The sequence below is a fragment of the Cherax quadricarinatus genome, chromosome 59, assembly GCF_038502225.1.
Source record: "Cherax quadricarinatus isolate ZL_2023a chromosome 59, ASM3850222v1, whole genome shotgun sequence".
Lineage (NCBI taxonomy): Eukaryota > Metazoa > Arthropoda > Malacostraca > Decapoda > Parastacidae > Cherax > Cherax quadricarinatus.
The window spans coordinates 12,950,262-12,971,681 of record NC_091350.1 but is presented as its reverse complement, the minus strand read 5'-3'; the positions used below and the strand labels follow the sequence as shown (position 1 = coordinate 12,971,681).

The window sequence follows — 21,420 nt, the reverse complement described above, 5'->3', positions numbered from 1 at the left end:
ATTTAGTGAAGGGATTCAGGGAAACCGGTTATTTTCATATAGTCGGACTTGAGTCCTGGTAATGGGAAGTACAATGCCTGCACTTTAAAGGAGGGGTTTGGGATATTGGCAGTTTGGAGGGATATGTTGTGTGTCTTTATACGTATATGCTTCTAAACTGTTGTATTCTGGGCACCTCTGCAAAAACAGTGATTATGTGTGAGTGTGGTGAAAGTGTTGAATGATGATGAAAGTATTTTCTTTTTGGGGATTTTCTTTCTTTTCTGGGTCACCCTGCCTCGGTGGGAGACGGTCGACTTGTTGAAAAAAAAAAAAAAAAATATATATATATATAATATATATATATATATATATAAATATATATATATATATATATATATATATATAACATATATGTATATATATATATATATATTTTTTTTTTTTTCAACAAGTCGGCCGTCTCCCACCGAGGCAGGGTGACCCAAAAAAGAAAGAAAACAATTTTCTTCTTATTCTTTTTAGTAATCTTTACAGGAAAAGGGGTTACTAGCCCATTGTTCCCGGCATTTTAGTTGACTTTTACAACACGCATGGCTTACGGAGGAAAGATTCTTATTCCACTTCCCCATGGATATAAAAGGAAAAGTAATAAGACCAAGAACTATTAAGATAAAATCAAAGAAAACTCAGATGAGTGTGTATAAATAAATGTGTACATGTATGTGTAGTGTGACCTAAGTGTAAGTAGAAGTAGCAAGACGTACCTGAAATCTTGCATGTTCATGAGACAGAAAAAAGGACACCAGCAATCCTACCATCATGTAAAACAATTACAGGCTTTCGTTTTACACTCACTTGGCAGGACGGTAGTACCTCCCTGGATGGTTGCTGTCTACTAACCTACTACCTACAATATATATATATATATATATATATATATATATATATATATATATATGTTGGAGTGTGAGCAGGGTAATATTTAGTGAAGGGATTCAGGGAAACCGGTTATTTTCATATAGTCGGACTTGAGTCCTGGAAATGGGAAGTACAATGCCTGCACTTTAAAGGAGGGGTTTGGGATATTGGCAGTTTGGAGGGATATGTTGTGTATCTTTATATGTTTATGCTTCTAGACTGTTGTATTCTGAGCACCTCTGCAAAAACAGTGATAATGTGCGAGTGTGGTGAAAGTGTTGAATGATGATGAAAGTATTTTCTTTTTGGGGATTTTCTTTCTTTTTTGGGTCACCCTGCCTCGGTGGGAGACGGCCGACTTGTTGAAAAAAAAAAAAAAAAAAAAAAAAAAAAAAATATATATATATATATATATATATATATATATATATATATATATATATATATATATATATAACGATTACCTCCGAATGCGACCAATTATGTAAGTGTATTTATGTGAGTGCGTTTGTACATGTATGTTTGGGGGTCTGAAATGGACTAATCTACTTCACAGTATTTCTTATGGGAACAAATTCGGTCAGTACTGGCACCTGAACATACTTCTGGAGTGAAAAAATATCGTTAACCGGGGATCCACTGTATATATACAGTGGACCCCCGCATAACGATTACCTCCGATTGCGACCAATTATGTAAGTGTATTTAAGTAAGTGCGTTTGTATGTGTATGTTTGGGGGTCTGAAATGGACTAATCTACTTCACAATATTTCTTATGGGAACAAATTTGGTCAGTACTGGCACCTGAACATACTTCTGGAGTGAAAAAATATCGTTAACCGGGGGTCCACTGTATATTTTTTTTTTTTAACAAGTTGGCCGTCTCCCACTGGGGCAGGGTGACTCAAAAAAGAAAGAAAATTCCCAAAAAGAAAATACTTTCATCATCATTCAACACTTTCACCTCACTCACACATAATCACTGTTTTTGCAGAGGTGCTCAGAACACAACAGTTTAGAAGCATATACCTATAAAGATACACAACATATCCTTCCAAACTGCCAATATACCAAACCCCTCCTTTAGAGTGCAGGCATTGTACTTCCCATTTCCAGGACTCAAGTTCGGCTATATAAAAATAACCGGTTTCCCTGAATCCCTTCACTAAATATTACCCTGCTCACACTCCAACAGATCGTCAGGTCCCAAATACCATTCGTCTCCGTTCACTCCTATCTAACATGCTGACGCACACTTGCTGGAAGTCCAGGCCCCTCACCCACAAAACCTCCTTTACCCCCTCCCTCCAACCTTTTCGAGGACGACCCCTACCCCGCCTTCCTTCCCCTACAGATTTATACGCTCTCCATGTCATTCTCCTTTGATCCATTCTCTCTAAATTACCAAACCACCTCAACAACCCCTCTTCAGCCCTCTGACTAATACTTTTATTAACTCCACACCTTCTCCTAATTTCCACACTCCGAATTTTCTACATAATATTTTCACCATACATTGCCCTTAGACAGGACATCTCCACTGCTTCCAACCGCCTCCTCGCTGCTGCATTCACAACCCAAGCTTCACACCCATATAAGAGTGTTGGTACTACTATACTTTCATACATTCCCTTCTTTGCCTCCATAGATAACGTTTTTTGTCTCCAAATTTGCCTCAACGCACAGCTCACCTTTTTTCCCTCATCAGTTTTATGATTAACCTCATCCTTCATAAATCCATCCGCCAACACATCAATTCCCAAGTATCTGAAAACATTCACTTCTTCCATACTCCTCCTCCCCAATTTGATATCCAATTTTTCTTTATCTTAAGCATTTGATACTCTCATCACCTTACTCTTTTCTATGTTCACTTTCAACTTTCTACCTTTACACACACTCCCAAACTCATCCACTAACCTTTGCAATTTTTCTTTAGAATGTCCCATGAGCACAGTATCATCAGCAAAAAGTAACTGTGTCAATTCCCATTTTGTATTTGATTTCCCATAATTTAATCCCACCCCTCTCCCAAACACCCTAGCATTTACTTCTTTTACAACCCCATCTATAAATATATTAAACAACCATGGTGACATTACACATCCCTGTCTAATACCTACTTTTCCTGGGAAGTAGTCTCCCTCTCTTCTACACACCCTACCCTGAGCCTCACTATCCTCATAAAAACTCTTTACAGCATTTAGTAACCAGCTGTATCCCACCAAGGTTGGATGGCCCAAAAGGAAAAACGAAAGTTTCTCCTTTCAAATTTAGTAATATATACAGGAGAAGGGGTTACTAGCCCCTTGCTCCCGGCATTTTAGTCTCCTCTTATGACATGCATGGCTTACGGAGGAAGAATTCTGTTCCACTTCCCCATGGAGATAAGAGGAAATGAACAAGAGCTAGAAAGAAAATAGAAGAAAACCCAGAGGGGTACATCTTTCTTCTTTCTTTCAACAAACTGGCCGTATCCCACCGAGGCAGGGTGGCCCAAAAAGAAGAAGAAAAGTTTCTCTTTTTAAATTTAGTAATTTATAGAGGAGAAGGGATTACCAGCTCCTTGCTCCCGGCATTTTAGTCTCCACTTTCAAAACGCATGGCTTACGGAGGAAGAATTCTGTTCCACTTCCCCATGGAGATAACAGGAAATAAACAAGAACAAGAACTAGTAAAAAAATAGAAGAAAACCCAGAAGGGTGTGTGTATATATATGCTTGTACATGTATGTGTAGTGTGACCTAAGTGTAAGAAGAAGTAGCAAGACGTACCTGAAATCTTGCATGTTTATGAGACAGACAAAAAACACCAGCAATCCTAACGTCGTGTAAAACAATTACAGGCTTTTGTTTCACACTCACTTGGCAGGACGGTAGTACCTCCCTGGGTGGTTGCTGTCTACTGTTGTATATATATACATATACATATTCTTCTTTCAACACACCAGCCGTATCCCACCGAGGCAGGGTGGCCCAAAAGGAAAAACAAAAGTTTCTCCTTTTACATTTAGTTATATATACAGGAGAAGGGGTTACTAGCCTCTTGCTCCTGGCATTTTAGTCGCCTCTTACAACACGCATGGCTTACGGAGGAAGAATTCTGTTCCACTTCCCCATGGAGGACATATACATATGTATATATATATATGTATATATATACAACAGTAGACAGCAACCACCCAGGGAGGTACTACCGTCCTGCCAAGTGAGTGTAAAACGAAAGCCTGTAATTGTTTTACATGATGGTAGGATTGCTGGTGTCTTTTGTCTGTCTCATAAATATGCAAGATTACAGGTAAGTCTTGCTACTTCTACTTACACTTAGGTCACACTAAACATACATGTACAAGCATATATATACACACCCCTCTGGGTTTTCTTCTATTTTCTTTCTAATTCTTGTTCTTGTTTATTTCCTCTTATCTCCATGGGGAAGTGGAACAGAATTCTTCCTCTGTAAGCCATGCGTGTTGTAAGAGGCGACTAAAATGCCGGGAGCAAGGGGCTAGTAACCCCTTCTCCTGTATATATTACTAAATTTAAAAGGAGAAACTTCAGTTTTTTCTTTTGGGCCACCCCACCTCAGTGGGATACGGCTGGTACGTTGAAAGAAAGAATGTATATATATACAACTGTATGTTTTGTCTTTTGATTGAAGACAGTTGCTTACAGGTTCGAGCTCTTAATGAGAAGTTAATTGAAGCTGAACGTGAGAAGGGTGAGATAGACAGCCACACTAGAGAGCTGCACTCTGCTATCGAAAAGTAAGTAGTACCACGTATATCAGTGTTACTGAAAAATTGCATACAAAGTAACGAATTAAGCAGATAGTACATACCAGCTTCGGTTTAATTTGTATTAATTCAGTATTGTATGGCGTATGCTCTGACAGCATGATTTTTAGTACCACTGTTGTATATGTGCATTACTATTACAAGTATACAGGTATTTTACTTTATACAGCATATGTTAGTACAGTGGACTCTCGAATTTCATCATCCCTTTTCTGTATGTAAAACTATAGTTATTCTCTATAAAATGTATTTTTTTTTAATATTTCCCATAAGAAATAATGTAAATCCAATTAATCCATTCCAGACACCCAAAAATATTAACTAAAAATACATTTTATAGAGAATAACTATAGTTTTACAGAAATGGGATGATGAAATTCGAGGGTGCACTGCATTTATTATTTTTATTAACACATCGTCTGTCTCCCACCAAGGCAGGGCGGCCCAAAGAAAGAAAAATTTTGTCATCGTTCACTCCATCACTGTCTTTCCAGAGGCATGCTTTCACTACAGTTATAAAACTGCAACATTAACACCCCTCCTTCAGAGTGCAGGCACTGTACTTCCCATCTCAAGGACTCAAGTCCGGCCTGCCGGTTTCCCTGAATCTCTTCATAAATGTTACCTTGCTCACACTCCAACAGCACATCAAGTCCTAAAAACCACTTGTCTCCATTTACTCCTATCTAACATACTCACGAATGCTTGCTGGAAGTCCAAGCCCCTCGCACACAAAACCTCCTTTACTCCCTCCCTCCAACCTTTCCTAGATCGACCCCTACCCTGCCTTCCCTCCACCATAGATTTATACACTCTTGATGTCATTCTATTTTATTCCTTCCTTTCTACATGTCCTACCCACCTCAACAACCCCTCCTCAGCCCTCTGGATAATAGCTTTGGTAATCCCACTCCTCCTAATTTCTAAACTACGAATTCTCTGCATTATATTTACATCACACATTGCCCTCCGACAAGACATCTCCACTACGTCCAGCCTTCTTGTTGCAGCATTCACCAGCCATGCTTCACACCCATATAAGAGCGTTGGTATAACTACTCTCATACATTTCCCTCTTTTTTTGTCTCCACAGACTAATCAGTGCACTACTCACCTTTTTCCCCTCATCAATTCTATAATTCAGCTCATCTTTCATAGACCCATCTGCTGACACGTCCGCTCCTAAATCTCTGAATACAGTGGAACCTCAGTTTTTGTTTTTAATTCGTTCCAGAGAGTCTGACAAAAACCATATCCAATGTAAATTAAAGCAATATTTCCCATAAGAAATAATGTAAATCCAATTAATCCATTCCAGACGCTCAAAAATATTAAAAAAAAAAATACATTTTATAGAGAATAACTTTAGTTTTACATACAGAAAATAATGAGAAATAAATATAAAGCACTAATTTTAATGGATAAATGAACATTTAAATAAGTTTTATCTTTATTGAAGATTCTTGTTGGCGTATGGAAGATGGCAAGGAGATGAGAGGGAGGAGAATTTATTGTTTGGAAGGGGAATCCCCTTCCATAAAGACCTCAGGTATCAAGTCCCTACCCAGGGTTACTTCCCTTCTTTGTCTTTTACTGGCACTAGGACCAGCTTTAGAGTCACTGTACCCCTGTCGCACAAAAAATCTATCCAAAGAGGTTTGTTTTTGGGATCTCTTAAAGATTTGCCTAAAATGGGACACGGCATTGTCATTGAACATGTTGCAGACACAGCTTGCAACTTCCCATACATCCTGGCGAGATCGACCACACGTGTGCCACTTTCGTACTTTTCTGCAAGTTCTTTCTTGAATTCTCTCATGTTTCTCACCTTCTTTATCAAAGGGCTGGCACTTGGAACTTTCTTTGGCCCCCATGGTGGCTTATTTAGCAGCCACACTCAATAAACAAGCACAAAAACAATTGATTATTACGAAATGTTTCATATGAACATGCAGGGTAATGTTCACTCGACAAGAAGCAAAGCCAGACCGACTCAGAATGCATGCATTGGATGTTTTGTGTGGGTGCAGGTGCATGGACACGTTCAATACAGTGGACGAAAACCAAGATGACAAACGAAAACCGGGACAATATTTTGACCAAAAAGTCATTGAAAACCAGATTCAGCAAAAACCAGGACAAACAAAAACCAAGGTTCCACTGTACATTCACCTCCTCCACCTCCTCCATACTCTCTCCCTCCAGTCTGATATCTAATCTTTTGTTACCTAATTTTTTGTTATCCTCATCACTTTACACTTTCCTATATTCACTTTTAATTTTCTTCTTTTACATACCCTACCAAACTCATCCACCAACCTCTGCAGATTCTCTTCAAAATCTCCCAAAAGCACAGTGTCATCAGCAAAGAGCAACTGTGACAACTCCCACTTTAACTGTTGACCCCACACCTCTTGCCAACACCCGAGCATTCACTTCTATTACAACCCCATCTGTAAATATATTGAACAACCATGGTGACATCACACATCCTTGTCTAAGGCCTACTTTTACTGGGAAATAATCTCCCTCACTCCTACATACTCTAGTTATTCTTTCACATATTTTCATGTTTGGTGCAATAATGTACTGTATACTGTATATACAGTATCAAGTAATTTACTGTTAGTAATTGCAATTTCAAGTAATTAAACCTTTTTTGTAGTTATGAGAGCAGAGTTATGCTTGTGGTGTCAGGTCCTTGTGTAAATCTTTTTATAAATTTACAATTGTTGTACCTCCTGTTACCTCCTCTTTCAATTTATTCCATTCTGGATATACAGAATATGGTGTGAGGAGGGAGGGTGAATTGTGTGTGAGTATAATAAGCCAAAGAAAGTTAAGAAGAGACAGGGTGTCACCTTCTTGTATTCCTATCTTCATTCCCATGGTCACCAAAATGGTGCATCCTCCCCAAGCTCTCTGGCAATGCAGTCATCCCATCTTTCCCTACTTGCTAACTACTGACTTGGATAAACTGTGCTAACAAACATAACACTGTAAATATTAAACTTAGTCTTTTACCAGTCTATACTTAACTAATGTGAACTCTCCACATGTACATAAACTGAACATGTGCAAACTGTCATTGTATTTGATAAAGTAACTCATTGTGAATAAGTGGTTATGGTTGATTGTATTTTGCTGGAAATAATAATAATTGGTGATAGTGTCTACATATCCAGATTTTTTTTTTTTTTTCAACAAGTCGGCTGTCTCCCACCGAGGCAGGGTGACCCAAAAAAGAAAGAAAATCCCCAAAAAGAAAATACTTTCATCATCATTCAACACTTTCACCAAACTCACACATTGTCACTGTTTTTGCAGAGGTGCTCAGAATACAACAGTTTAGAAGCATATACGTATAAAGATACACAACATATCCCTCCAAACTGCCAATATCCAGATATGTAAAGAAATAATTGAGTGGTAATACAATACAGTGAACCCCCACATTTCGGTGGCCGCGACTTTCGTGAAATCCGACTTTCGGCAACATTTTTCAGCAAAATATAGCCTTGCGGTTCGTGATTTGCCTCGTGATTCAGCGATCATCTGGTACGTGTCCAGCATCAGCGCGCACACAAAGCCAGTCTCCCGCACCATTCACACTCGGTATGCCATTATTTATCATCGAGTGACCATCCCACACATTCATACGATATACGTATTTTGTAATATTCCATTCTTTTTGTGCTTCCAGCTGCTAAATAAGTCACCATGGGCCCAAAGAAAACTAGTGCCAGCCCTTTGGTAAAGAAAGTGAGAAATACAATTGAATTAAAGAATGAAATCATTGAAAAATATGAAAGTGGAGTGCGTGTTTCAGAGCTTGCCAGGATGTATGGCAAACCCCATTCAACCATCACTTTGATCGTGGCAAAGGGAAAGGAAATCAAGGAAGCTGTTGTTGCAAAAGGGGTAGATATGCTGACAAAAAAGAGATGGCAAATCCTCGAAGAAGTGGAGAGGTTTTTGTTGGTGTGGATTACCCAAAAGCAATTAGCAGGAGATAGTGTTATGCAGTCGATAATTTGTGAAAGGCAAGGCAGTTGCATGACGATCTTGTAAAGAAAATGCCTACAATGAGTGCTGTTTGTGATTTTAAGGCCAGCAAAGGCTGGTTTGAGAGATATAAGAAGTGTGGCAAGGCATGGCGAGGCTGTGAGTGTTGACAAAAGCGACTGAAAAATATGTTCAGGAATTCAAGGGGTACATAGAGACTGAACAATTCAAACCCCAACAAGTGTTCAATTGTGATGAAAAAGGCTAATTTATGTGTGATGTGGAAGGCTAACAGTAAGGCATGGGTCATGAGGGACATTTTCCTTGATTGGCTCAATGAAGTACAGTGGACCCCCGCTTAACGATCACCTCCAAATGCGACCAATTATGTAAGTGTATTTATGTAAGTGCGTTTGTACGTGTATGTTTGGGGGTCTGAAATGGACTAATCTACTTCACAATATTCCTTATGGGAAAAAATTCGGTCAGTACTGGCACCTGAACATACTACTGGAATGAAAAAAGTTCGTTAACCGGGGGTCCACTGTATTTGGCCCCAGTGTGAAGAAATACCTCCTGGAAAATAAATTGGAACTCAAGTGCCTCCTGGTAATGGACAATGCTCCTGCTCATCCTCCAGACTTGGAAGAGCAAATGGGGCAGGAATTTCACTTTATCACAGTGAAGTTCTTGCCTCCTAATACCACTCCTCTCCTCCAGCCCATGGACCAGCAAGTCATTTCAGACTTAAAAAAACTGTACACCAAAGCAGTGTTTCAAAAGTGCTTTGAAGTGATCTCAGACACTGAATTGACCCTAAGAAAGTTCTGGAAAGATCACTTCAATATCTTCCATTGCATAAACCTTATAGGTAAGGCTTGGGAAGGAGTGACTTCCAGGACTTTGAACTCTGCTTGGAGAAAATTGTGGCTCAATGTGTACAAGACAGGGATTTTGAAGGGTTTGGGGCTAACCCTGAGGAGCCTATGCCAGTTGTGGAAAGTATTGTGGTATTGGGGAATTCCATGGGGTTGGATGTGAATTTTGAGTGCTATTTGGAAGAGATGGTGGAGGACCATGATGAAGATCTAACCACTACAGAGCTGCAAGACCTTCATCTGCAACAGCAACAGACCACAGCTCAAGAAATTACTTTAGAGGAGGAGGAAGAGAGATGGAGGAAGGTGCCTTCTTCAATGATTAAGGACATTTGTGCAATGTGGATAAAGGTGCAAACATTTATGGATGAACTTTACCCTGACAAAACTGTTTCAGGCCATATTGGCAACATGTACAATAACAATGTTGTCCCCCATTTTAGGGATGTTTTACAGAAACGCCAGAAACAGAGCTCTCTGGTCAGATATTTTGTGTGACGGGGTCCAGCGACTCTTAATCTGATCCTAGTGCCATTAAAAAGAAAAAGAAGGGAAGTAGCCCTGGAAAAGAACTTGGTACCTGAAGTCTTTATGGAAGGGGAGTCCCTTTCCAAACAATAGTGTACCTTCATCCTCTCCCCTCCTCCCATCTTCCATCCACCCAGAAGTCTTCAATAAAGGTAAGTGTAATGTTATTATTATTTTATATATGTATGTACTTGACTTTTCATTGTTTTCTGTACGTAAATCTTTATTTAATTCAGATTTTTTTTTTTATTTTTTTTATTTTTGGGTGTCTGGAACGGATTAATGGTATTTCCATTATTTCTTATGAGGAAAATGGTTTCACCATGCATGAATTTCGACTTTCAGCAGACTCTCTGGAACAGATTAATCACGAAAACGAGGGTCCACTGTACAGTGGAACCTCGGTTTTCGTGATGAAAACTGAATCGTATGAAAACTGAAGCAATATTTCCCATAAGAAATAATGTAAATCCAATTAATCCATTCCAGATGGTATACAATACCGACAGGTTGTTAGGTAAGACACATATGCAACAGTTAGACAACTTTATTCCGAAACGTTTCGCCTACACAGTAGGCTTCTTCAGTCGAATACAGAAAGTAGGCAGGAACAGTAGAGATGTGAAGACGATGTAATCAGTCCATCACCCTTAAAGTCGTAGAATTTGAGGTTGTCAGTCCCTCGGCCTGGAGAAGTTCAGTTCCATAGTCAGGAACTATCTGAAGATCAAGCGACAGTGCGGAGACTTAAATACTGTCGGAAGGAGAGGTGCAGGGTTGTAGTAGTAGTAGTAGTAGTAGTAGTAGTAGTAGTAGTGAGAGGCCACTGAGAGGCCTCTCACTACTACTACTACTACTACTACTACAACCCTGCACCTCTCCTTCCGACAGTATTTAAGTCTCCGCACTGTCGCTTGATCTTCAGATAGTTCCTGACTATGGAACTGAACTTCTCCAGGCCGAGGGACTGACAACCTCAAATTCTACGACTTTAAGGGTGATGGACTGATTACATCGTCTTCACATCTCTACTGTTCCTGCCTACTTTCTGTATTCGACTGAAGAAGCCTACTGTGTAGGCGAAACGTTTCGGAATAAAGTTGTCTAACTGTTGCATATGTGTCTTACCTAACAACCTGTCGGTATTGTATACCATTTTGATGTTCATCTTGTCAGACACTGCAACACGTGACATCTTGGTACAGAAAACACCTTGGACAAGCTTTTCAAGTGAGAAGTGTTGGATCTGAGAGGGACATGACCTCTCAGTGGCCTCTCACTACTACTACTACTACAACCCTGCACCTCTCCTTCCGACAGTATTTAAGTCTCCGCACTGTCGCTTGATCTTCAGATAGTTCCTGACTATGGAACTGAACTTCTCCAGGCCGAGGGACTGACAACCTCAAATTCTACGACTTTAAGGGTGATGGACTGATTACATCGTCTTCACATCTCTACTGTTCCTGCCTACTTTCTGTATTCGACTGAAGAAGCCTACTGTGTAGGCGAAACGTTTCGGAATAAAGTTGTCTAACTGTTGCATATGTGTCTTACCTAACAATCCATTCCAGACATCCAAAAATATTAACAAAAAATACATTTTATAGAGAATATAGTTTTACAGACAGATAACAATGAGAAATAAATATAAATGACTAATGAAATGGTTAAATGAACATTTAACATCACTTTTTACCTTTATTGAAGACTCTTGTTGGCATATGGAAGACGACAAGGAGGGGAGAAGGAGGAGGAGAGATTATTGTTTGTTAGGGGATTTCCTTTCCATAAGGACTTCAGGTATCAAGTCCCTACCCAGGGTTACTTCCCTTCTTTGTCTTTTACTGGCACTAGGACCAGCTTGAGAGTCACTGTACCCCTGTCTCACAAAAAATCTGTCCAGAGAGGTCTGTTTCTAGCGTCTCTTTAAGATTTGCCTAAAATGGGACAAGGCATTGTCATTGAAAATGTTGCAGACATGGCTTGCAACAGCTTTGTTTGGGTGATATTTCTCCACAAAACTTTGCAATTCACTCCACTTTGCACACATGTCCTTATTCACTGAAGTAGGCACTTTGCCCCCTCTCTCTTCCTCCTCCTCTGAAGCAATATCCTCAGCTGCGGTCTGTTGCTGTTCCAGTTGAAGGTCTTGCAGCTTTTCAGTGCTTAGCTCTTCCCTGTGGTCATCCACCAACTCTTCCATATCTTGGCCTCTCACATCCAACCCCATGGGCTTCCCCAAAGACACAATATTCTATCATGTTTCTCGCCTTCTTTATCAAAGGGCTGGCACTTGGAACTTTCTTTGGCCAGAAGGTGGCTTATTAAGCAGTTGCAGTCAATAAGCAAGCACAAAAAACAATGGAGTATTACAAAATGTTTCGGATGAACGTGCGGGGTGATGATCACTCAACAAGAAACAAAGGCAGGCTGAGTCACGAACGCATGAGATGTTTTGTGTGGGCGCTTGAGTGGCCGAGTCATGCAGACGCGTTTGGTACAGACCATTTTCAGCTGTACGAAAACCGAGTGGTTATACAAAAACTAGGACAGAATTTCTACAAAAAAAGTAATTGAAAACCGAATCCTACAAAAACTGGGGCATACAAAAACTGAGGTTCCAGTGTATTTGTATGTGAGTGTAATGGTTAGGTGTGAGTAAGACCTGCCTAGCATGAGTAAGTAGTCTTGCTACAATGTTCCTTTATTACTGTGTTTATCAGGTGTTTGGCTAAATATTCCCATTTTTGTCAAAAGTATTTGAAAGTTTAAGGTACTGTTTTTATATTCCCTCTTCAGTTTTTTCAGGTTTTAACTGAAATATTTTCCACATCAGAATCATTGGACCTCTTATAAAGTTTCTCACAAACTTGGGTAGACTTACACATAAAATTATGAAGCATTAAGGATTTTTTAGCAAAAAGTTGGGGGTTGATATATTTACAGTGTCGGGATATACTTGAGTACAGGTGGGACCCGCTTTACAGTGCTTCTCTTTACAGTGTTTTGCAAATTCAGAGGTTTTCAAATATAACCATTTTTCATTTGTTCAGACTCTGCAATAAATATTTTCACTACTTACTATATGCTAAGGACGAAAATATTTTAACCCTTTCAGGGTCGACAGGCCCTCTCCCAGAATTGTTCTCAGGGTCGACAAATTTTCTTATGAAAAGATAGAGAATCTTTTCCTGATCATAATGACACCAAAAGTATGACATTTGATGGAAAACTTACGGAATTATGCTCTCGCGAAGTTAGTGGTCTCGACGATGTTTACACATCGACGATTTTGCCCACTTTGAGCCCTATTTTCGGCCAATTCCACTGTACTAGTCGACAAAAATCATAACTATTTTGCTAGAACTCCATTTTTTCTATCGAATGAGTACAAGAAACCACCTATTTACCGATTTCAACTATCCAATAAAGTGGTCAGAATTTGGCAATTTTGCCAATTTCACACAAATTTCAAAAGATGCCAATTTCCAAATAGGGTCCAGAATAAACAAAAAAGACATTCCTGCCACTAAAGTAACATTTCCTCTGTTCATTAGTCATGTCCCCACACCCCTCTTACATTCTTTTGCTTTCCACTTTGAATTTTTATTCTCAAAAAATAGAAGATTTACTGTTATGCAGACTACTGCATTAGTGTAGAAATGATATAAATAATATCAGCGCACTTGTGAAAGAATATTAGACTCACCAATTGACGTGTATTGGATGCGTAGCATGATTTGTTTACTTTTGAACTTTGGCAAAAATCGAAGATTTCTGCTACTTTGAGCTCAATTTCAAGGTACTTTTCATTGTAAAACCAATCAAAATCGTCTCAATTTCTGTAATATGTCTTCCATTCTATAAAATGAGACCAGGAAAACTAGAAAACCATCATAAATACCATACAGTGCAAAGTCGCTGTTTTAAACCAAAAACACGGTCAAAGTTTTTTTTTTCTCATTACGCACTGTGTGCTGCAGGATTTTTTTTTATACTGCACACACTGACCACATAGACCCATTCTTTCATATGTAAGCCTACCAGCTTTCTCTCACTAGATTTGAGGGGACTAGAATTTAGGCGTACTAGTACGTCAAAAACCCTGGTGCATAAGCCGTACTAGTACAGTGGTCCCTCGTTTTCCGTAATTAATCCGTTCCTGGAGCCTTTACTCTAAACGAAATTTGCGATTTACGAATCAATTTTCCCCATAAGAAATAATGTAAATACAATTAATCCGTTCCTGACACCCAGAAGTATTAAAACAAAAACATTTTTTACATGAAATGTACATGTAGTGCATAAACAATACAATGGGAAATGATGAATGAAACATTAACAGCATAACACTTACCTTTATTGGAGATTCTTCTTAGTGTATGGGAGACTGGAGGAGGAGAGAGAGTGGATTGTTTATAGTTTGGAAGGGGAATCCCCTTCCAGCAACACCTCAGGTACCAATTGCTTTTCTGGGGTTGCTTGTCTTCTCTGTTTCTTAATGCCACTAGGACCACCTTGAGAGTCATTGGAGTCCTGTCTTGCAAAATAACTGTGGAGAGAACTCTGTTTCTGGCGTCTCTTTAACACTTCCCTAAAATGGCCCAAGACTTTGTCACTGTACATGTTGCCAATATGGCTTGCAACAACCTTGTTAGGGTGATGTTTCTCCATAAAGCTTTCCATCTTACCCCACATAGTAAAAATCTCTTTAATTTCTGAAGAAGGCACCTTCTTCCATCTCTCTTCCTCCTCCTCTGCAGCAAGATTCTGAGCTGCGATGTGTTGCTCTTCCTGCTGAAGCTCTTGCAGCTCTTCAGTGGTGAGCTCTTCGTTGTGGTCTTCCACCAATTCTTCCACATCCTCCAAACTCACATCCAACCCCATGGAACTCCCCAGTGCCACAATTGATTTTACAACAGACATAGGCTCATTAGGGTCAGTCCCAAACTCTTCAAAATCCCTCTTGTCGACACAATCTGGCCACAATTTTCTCCAGGCAGAGTTCAAAGTCCTGGTAGTCACTCCCTCCCAAGCCATACCTGTAAGGGTTATGCAATGGAGGATGCTGAAGTGTTCTTTCCAAAATTCCCTTAGGGTCAAGTGAGTGTCTGTGGTCACAGTCAAGCACCTGTGAAACATTGCTTTTGTGTAGAGTTTTTTAAAGTTTGCGATGACCTGCTGGTCCATGGGCTGGAGGAGAGGAGTGGTATTCGGGGGCAAGAACTTTACTGTGATGAACCCAAACTCCTCGAAAATTAGGTCATCCAAGTTTGGAGGATGAGCAGGTGCATTGTCCATTACTAACAGGCACTTGAGATCCAATTTCTTTTCCAGGAGATACTCCTTCACACTAGGGCCAAACACTTCATTGAACCACTCGATGAAAATTTCCCTCGTGACCCATGCCTTACTATTAGATTTCCAAAACACACACAGTTTACTCTTCATAACATTGTTTTTCCTGAACACTCTGGGATTTTCAGAATGGTACACTAGTAATGGCTTCACTTTGAAATCCCCACTAGCATTAGCACAGAACATTAGCGTCAGCCTGTCTTTCATAGGCTTGTGTCCTGGCATTGCCTTTTCCTCTTGTGTAATGAAGGTCCTCTTTGGCATTTTCTTCCAAAAGAGGCCTGTTTCATCACAATTGAACACTTGTTCAGGTTTCAGTCCTTCAGCCTCTATGTACTCCTGGAATTCATGCACATATTTTTCAGCCGCCTTGTGGTCCGAACTGGCAGCCTCACCATGCCTTACCACACTGTGTATGCCAGTATGGTTCTTAAATCTCTCAAACCAGCCTTTGCTGGCCTTAAATTCACCCACATCACCACTATTTGCAGGCAATTTCTTTACCAAATCTTCATGCAACTGCCTAGCCTTTTCACAAATAATCGAAGTCATAAGAGTATCTCCTGCTAATTGTTTCTCGTTTATCCACACCAATAATAACTTCTCAACCTCTTCGAGTACTGGTGATCTCATTTTTGTCAGCATAGTTACCCCCTTTGCAACAACAGCATCCTTGATTTCCTTTTTCTTGGCCACTATGGAACATAAGGTTGTGTAGGGTTTCTTATACATCCTGGACAGTTCGGCCACACTTGTACCACTTTCATATTGTTCAATGATGGTTTTCTTAAATTCAATCGTATTTCTCACCTTCTTTACCACAGGCTTGGCACTAGGAGCTTTCTTAGGAGCCATGGTAGCTTATTTAGTACTTGCAAGCACTAAAATAAATGGAATATTATGAAATATTTCGCTGGAGCACGTGAGGGGACCTTCGCTCACTAGTAAACAATGCCAGACTGGCTGCCGCCACGGCTCACACTGTGGGTACGTGTCCCGGACGAACTATGACTCGCGAGTCAACCTATGAAAAGCAAGTCCATGTTTATACGAGAATACCCCTATGATTGGCAAAAATTTACGGTTGCCGGGAACTACGAAAAGCGGGGGACCACTGTACGTCAGAAACCCAGAAAGCGTTAAAGTAAGTAATGTGTGTGTACTGTATATGCATTTTTGAGGCCTAACTCTATTGCTCACTTAATATATGATAGTGTAAATATGTTATCAGGCTTCTGTATGTGTTTGAAAGTGAAAAAAGGCTATGTTGCACTTAACTTAAAATATGATGCTGGTCTTCCTTACCTTTCACAACTGTTGTACAGAAACTGCAGAAAAGAAATAAAAGCACCGAACATGATGAACAATGGCTCAATTAAAAGCTAATGAAAATGTCAAGCACTAAAAAGAGGGTGATGTATATGCAGGGGCCCTTCTGTACTTCCATGCTGCATTACCAGCAGATACTGTTGTGACATTTTTCTTCATATTTTCCTGGTATTTTTCCTTCATGTGCTCTATTTTATATGTTGGTTACATTGTCATATTTTATGAAAGAACTTTATGTTGTAGCACATACTTCCTCTTCTTTGCTTTTCATTCCAGCAGACTGCTGCACTTTTTGTGAAGAAATACTTTCTAGTGTAGTTTCACCACTTTTTTCTTACTTTCATTTATGTCTTCTTCTGCTAAGTTTGATGGTATCAGCATTAGCCTTAAACTGAGTATTGGTATTGGCAAAAATTTTAGTATCTTCCCATCACTAATTGTATATGCTATCGCTTTGACTTATCTTTTCCTCCTGTCTTGTAATGAAGGCATTGTTGAGTGTTTTCAGTCTTTCTTTATAGTTAATACCCTTTGCTCCAGGAGCAATTTTTATAGCATGTCTATCTTGTTTGTTTTAGGTATGGGCACTGCATTACAGTTGTATATTCCGATTTTAAACATACACTCTGGATAGATAAAGCCAGTGTAAGTATGTAATTTAGTGAGTGTACTTGACTCATGAAATCGTAATTATACGATTGCAAACAAACCATACCACGGGCGGGGATAGAACCTGCGATCAGAGTGTCTTAAAACTCCAGACCGTCGCATTAGCCACTGGACCAGCTGGAGATTCGTCTGTAAAAACTTGCATTTGTGGTCACAGTGGTGCCTATGCTAACCTTCCTATGGTGTAGAAATATACCTAGTTGGACAAATCTTATTGTGGCTAGCTGGTCCAGTGGCTATTGCAACGGTCTGGAGTTTTGAGACTCTCTGATTGCGGGTTCTATCCCCGCCCGTAGTATGGTTTGAGTGTACTTGCTGTACTTTACTAAGGGATCATCATGTTTTAAAAAGTTGTAACAATGAGTGTTCATACTTTCTACAGGACAAAAATAAAGCTAACATATACAGATGAACAGATCCAATTAGTTTTAAGTAAGCTAGAACCTGGTTGCATTCTCTGCATAAAACATAATAATAATAAGACAGGCTAAATTTACTCAAGTTCAGCTATACGAGAAGGTGAAGTAATTTTTACATTTAGATTACATAATACAAAGAGGAATAATTTATATGGGAATTGGCTTGCTGTTCTCTCTTCTGTAGAACTAAATGTTAGCTTTAGAATTATGACAAGCAGCAGAAATAAATTTTCTGTTGAGCTACAAAGTATTATTTCAGGTTGCAGGATGCTGCCACTCAGAGGTATCCCCCGTCCACTCAGGCCTTCATCATGGAAATTAGGAAAGCACGAGATGTTGCTATGGCTGACTTGGATAAGGTGAAGAAGGATCGAGATCAGCTTAGGGAGAAACTAAGGGTATGCTTCTTTTATTGTACCCCTTTAATGTAGCTGTTTTGTTTTTTCAACAAACCAGCTGTATCCCACTAAGACAGGGTGACCTGAAAAGAAAAACGAAAGTTTTTCTTCTTAAATTTTGTATTTTATACAGAAGGGGTTACTAGCCCCTTGGTCCTGGCATTTTAGTTACCTTTTACAACACGCATGGCTTACGGAGGGAGAATTGTGTTCCACTTCCCCATGGAGTTTAATGTGGCTATGTAAATGCAGCAGCGAGGAGACGGTTGGAGGTAGTGATGTCCTGTCTAAGGGCAATGTGTGGTGTAAATGTTATGCAGAAAATTCGGAGTGTGGAAATTAGGAAAAGGTGTGGAGTTAATAAAAGTATTAGTCAGAGGGCAGAAGAGGGGTTGTTGAGGTGGTTTGATCATTTAGAGAGAATGGATCAAAGTAGAATGACATGGAAAGCATATAAATCTATAGGGGAAGGAAGGCGAGGTAGGGGTCGTCCTCGAATGGGTTGGAGAGAGGGGGTAAAGGAGGTTTTGTGGGCAAGGGGCTTGGACTTCCAGCAAGCGTGCGTGAGCGTGTTAGATAGGAGTGAATGGAGACGAATGGTACTTGGGACCTGACGATCTGTTGGAGTGTGAGCAGGGTAATATTTAGTGAAGGGATTCAGGGAAACTGGTTATTTTCATATAGTCGGACTTGAGTCCTGGAAATGGGAAGTACAATGCCTGCACTTTAAAGGAGGGGTTTGGGATATTGGCAGTTTGGAGGGATATGTTGTGTATCTTTATACGTATATGCTTCTAAACTGTTGTATTCTGAGCACCTCTGCAAAAAGAGTGATTATGTGTGAGTGTGGTGAAAGTGTTGAATGATGATGAAAGCATTTTCTTTTTTGGGATTTTCTTTCTTTTTTGGGTCACCCTGCCTCGGTGGGAGACGGCCAACTTGTTGAAAAAAAAATGTAAAGAATTAAAAAAAAAAATTATATAGTGGGTAAATCATCTTGCTGTTTCTTTAAATTTGTTCACATGTAGTGATGATAACTATTTCTCTTATTTAAAGGGAGTCTGCAGTAGTTCTATTGCTATTTATACTTAGAGGTATTGTACACAGTTTGTTAAAGGGTGTTTTAAACAGTAGTAATTATTTATTCACAGTTATCATTACTGTGACTGCATCCATTTATTTGGCATATAATAAATGCATTAGCACTGTAACGTACTTAGTAAACAACGCATCGGATCCAAGTCCTTAGAATCATTTTGTACTTTTGACTACTAACCTCACATATTAGGTATAGATAAATTATTAGATCAATCAGCTTTCAATGTTAGTGTGTCAATGATTTTGTTAATTTCCTGTGTGAGTTGTAATATTTTAGTGAATCTTATAATAAATTTTGCAATGCAATAGGAAGCAACATCCCACCAAATTAGAGAGAAAGCGACCTTAGAGGAAGAGGCATCAAACCTCCGCCGACAAACAGAAGAGGGAGGAAGGACGGTGACAGATCTGCAGCAACGTTTACACTCGCAGGCTGCTCTCATCGCATCTTTGCAAGATCAAGTGCAAAATTTGCAGGATGCTCTCCAGAAAGCTCATGATGAACTAGGTTTGCGGGGCAAACAGTCTGATGAAATAAAGTAAGTTTAAGGCCTATATTCTTATCTGCTTGTGTAATTACCTCTTTGTAATTGTTTACCTATTTGAGTTTCTGGGGATAAGCTCTAGTTCTAGATCCCTCTTAACTTTATAACAAGGTTGACATGATTCAGCCTTGTCATATCTATTTTTGAACCCCTGTATGGAGTTGGCTTCCACTGTGTCATTGACTAACTTATTCCATTTATATACATATCACTCTTACACTGAAGAAATACCTTCTAATGTTCCTCTGGCTCACTTGGATGTGCATTTGGTTGTGTAATTGCCTACCATGCCCTCATTGTCTTCTTGTGTCTTTTGTGAAGACTTTAATATTTGTGTTTGTACAAATTTAAAAGTGAAATCTGAATGCAGTGATTATAGTTTATGTAAAGCTCTAAGCCCATGTGGCTCATACAGCACAGGGAGTGGTGGAGGCTCAGTCCTCCATCCACTAAGCAAGAGACAGACATACTGCCATTTGGTATACAGTGCACTTAATCTGGGTAAAAAATAACTCATAGTGTTACATATTTTTTAACCATTATTCATCTCCCAACAAGGTAGGGTGACCTAAATAAAAGGAAGCACATTCACCTTCATTCATTCAATAGCTCTCTTACTAGAAGTGTGTAGATATTAGAGTTCAGATAGCCATCCAAAGTGCAACATCCACACCTCTCCATCAGAGTTAGCACTGTACTTCCCACCTCCAGGAATCAAGTCTGGCTAAACAGTTTTCCCTGAATCCCTTCATGAATATTACCTTCCTCACACTCCAACAGCTTGTTGAGCCATAAAAATTGCTTATCTATTCTCACTCCGCTCTAACATGCTCAGGCAAGCCTGCTTGATGCTAAAGCATTCAAAACTTATACCCCATCCTTCCAACCCTTCCTGGGATGACCCCTACCCTTCCTTCCTTCCACCCCAGATTTATACACCCTCTTGTTCAGCCTATATATTTTTTTTTTAAACAAGTTAGCCGTCTCCCACTGAGGCAGGGTGACCCAAAAAGAAAGAAAATCCCCAGAAAGAAAATACTTTCATAATCATTCAACACTTAAACCTCACTCACACATAATCACTGTTTTTGCAGAGGTGCTCAGAATACAACAGTTTACAAGTATATACGTATAAAGATATACAACATATCCCTCCAAACTGCCAATATCCAAAAACCCCTCCTTTAAAGTGCAGGCATTGTACTTCCCATTACCAGGACTCAAGTCCGGCTATATAAAGTAACCGGTTTCCCTGAATCCATTCACTAAATATTACCCTGCTCACACTCCAACAACTCATCAGGTCCCAAATACCATTTGTCTGCATTCACTCCTATCTAACATGCTCACACACACTTGCTGGAAGTCCAAGCCCCTCGCCCAAACCTTTCGAGGACGACCCCTACCCCACCTTCTTTCCCCTACAGATTTATACTCTCTCCATGTCATTCTACTTTGATCCATTCTCTCTAAATGACCAAAACACCTCAACAA

At 39.6% G+C, this 21,420-nt stretch overlaps 1 protein-coding gene across 5 annotated transcripts in view; it reads left to right on the top strand.

Moving 5' to 3' along the window:
• LOC128698719 (centrosomal protein of 135 kDa) overlaps positions 1-21,420 on the top strand; it is a 385,751-nt gene that overhangs the window by 157,274 nt on the left and 207,057 nt on the right. For all 5 annotated transcript variants that reach the window (XM_070097740.1, XM_070097743.1, XM_070097744.1 and 2 more), the window contains 3 exons: positions 4,575-4,666; positions 18,145-18,283; positions 19,691-19,920. In XM_070097740.1, coding sequence (XP_069953841.1) covers positions 4,575-4,666; positions 18,145-18,283; positions 19,691-19,920 — 461 coding nt within the window. The remainder of the gene's footprint in view (positions 1-4,574; positions 4,667-18,144; positions 18,284-19,690; positions 19,921-21,420) is intronic.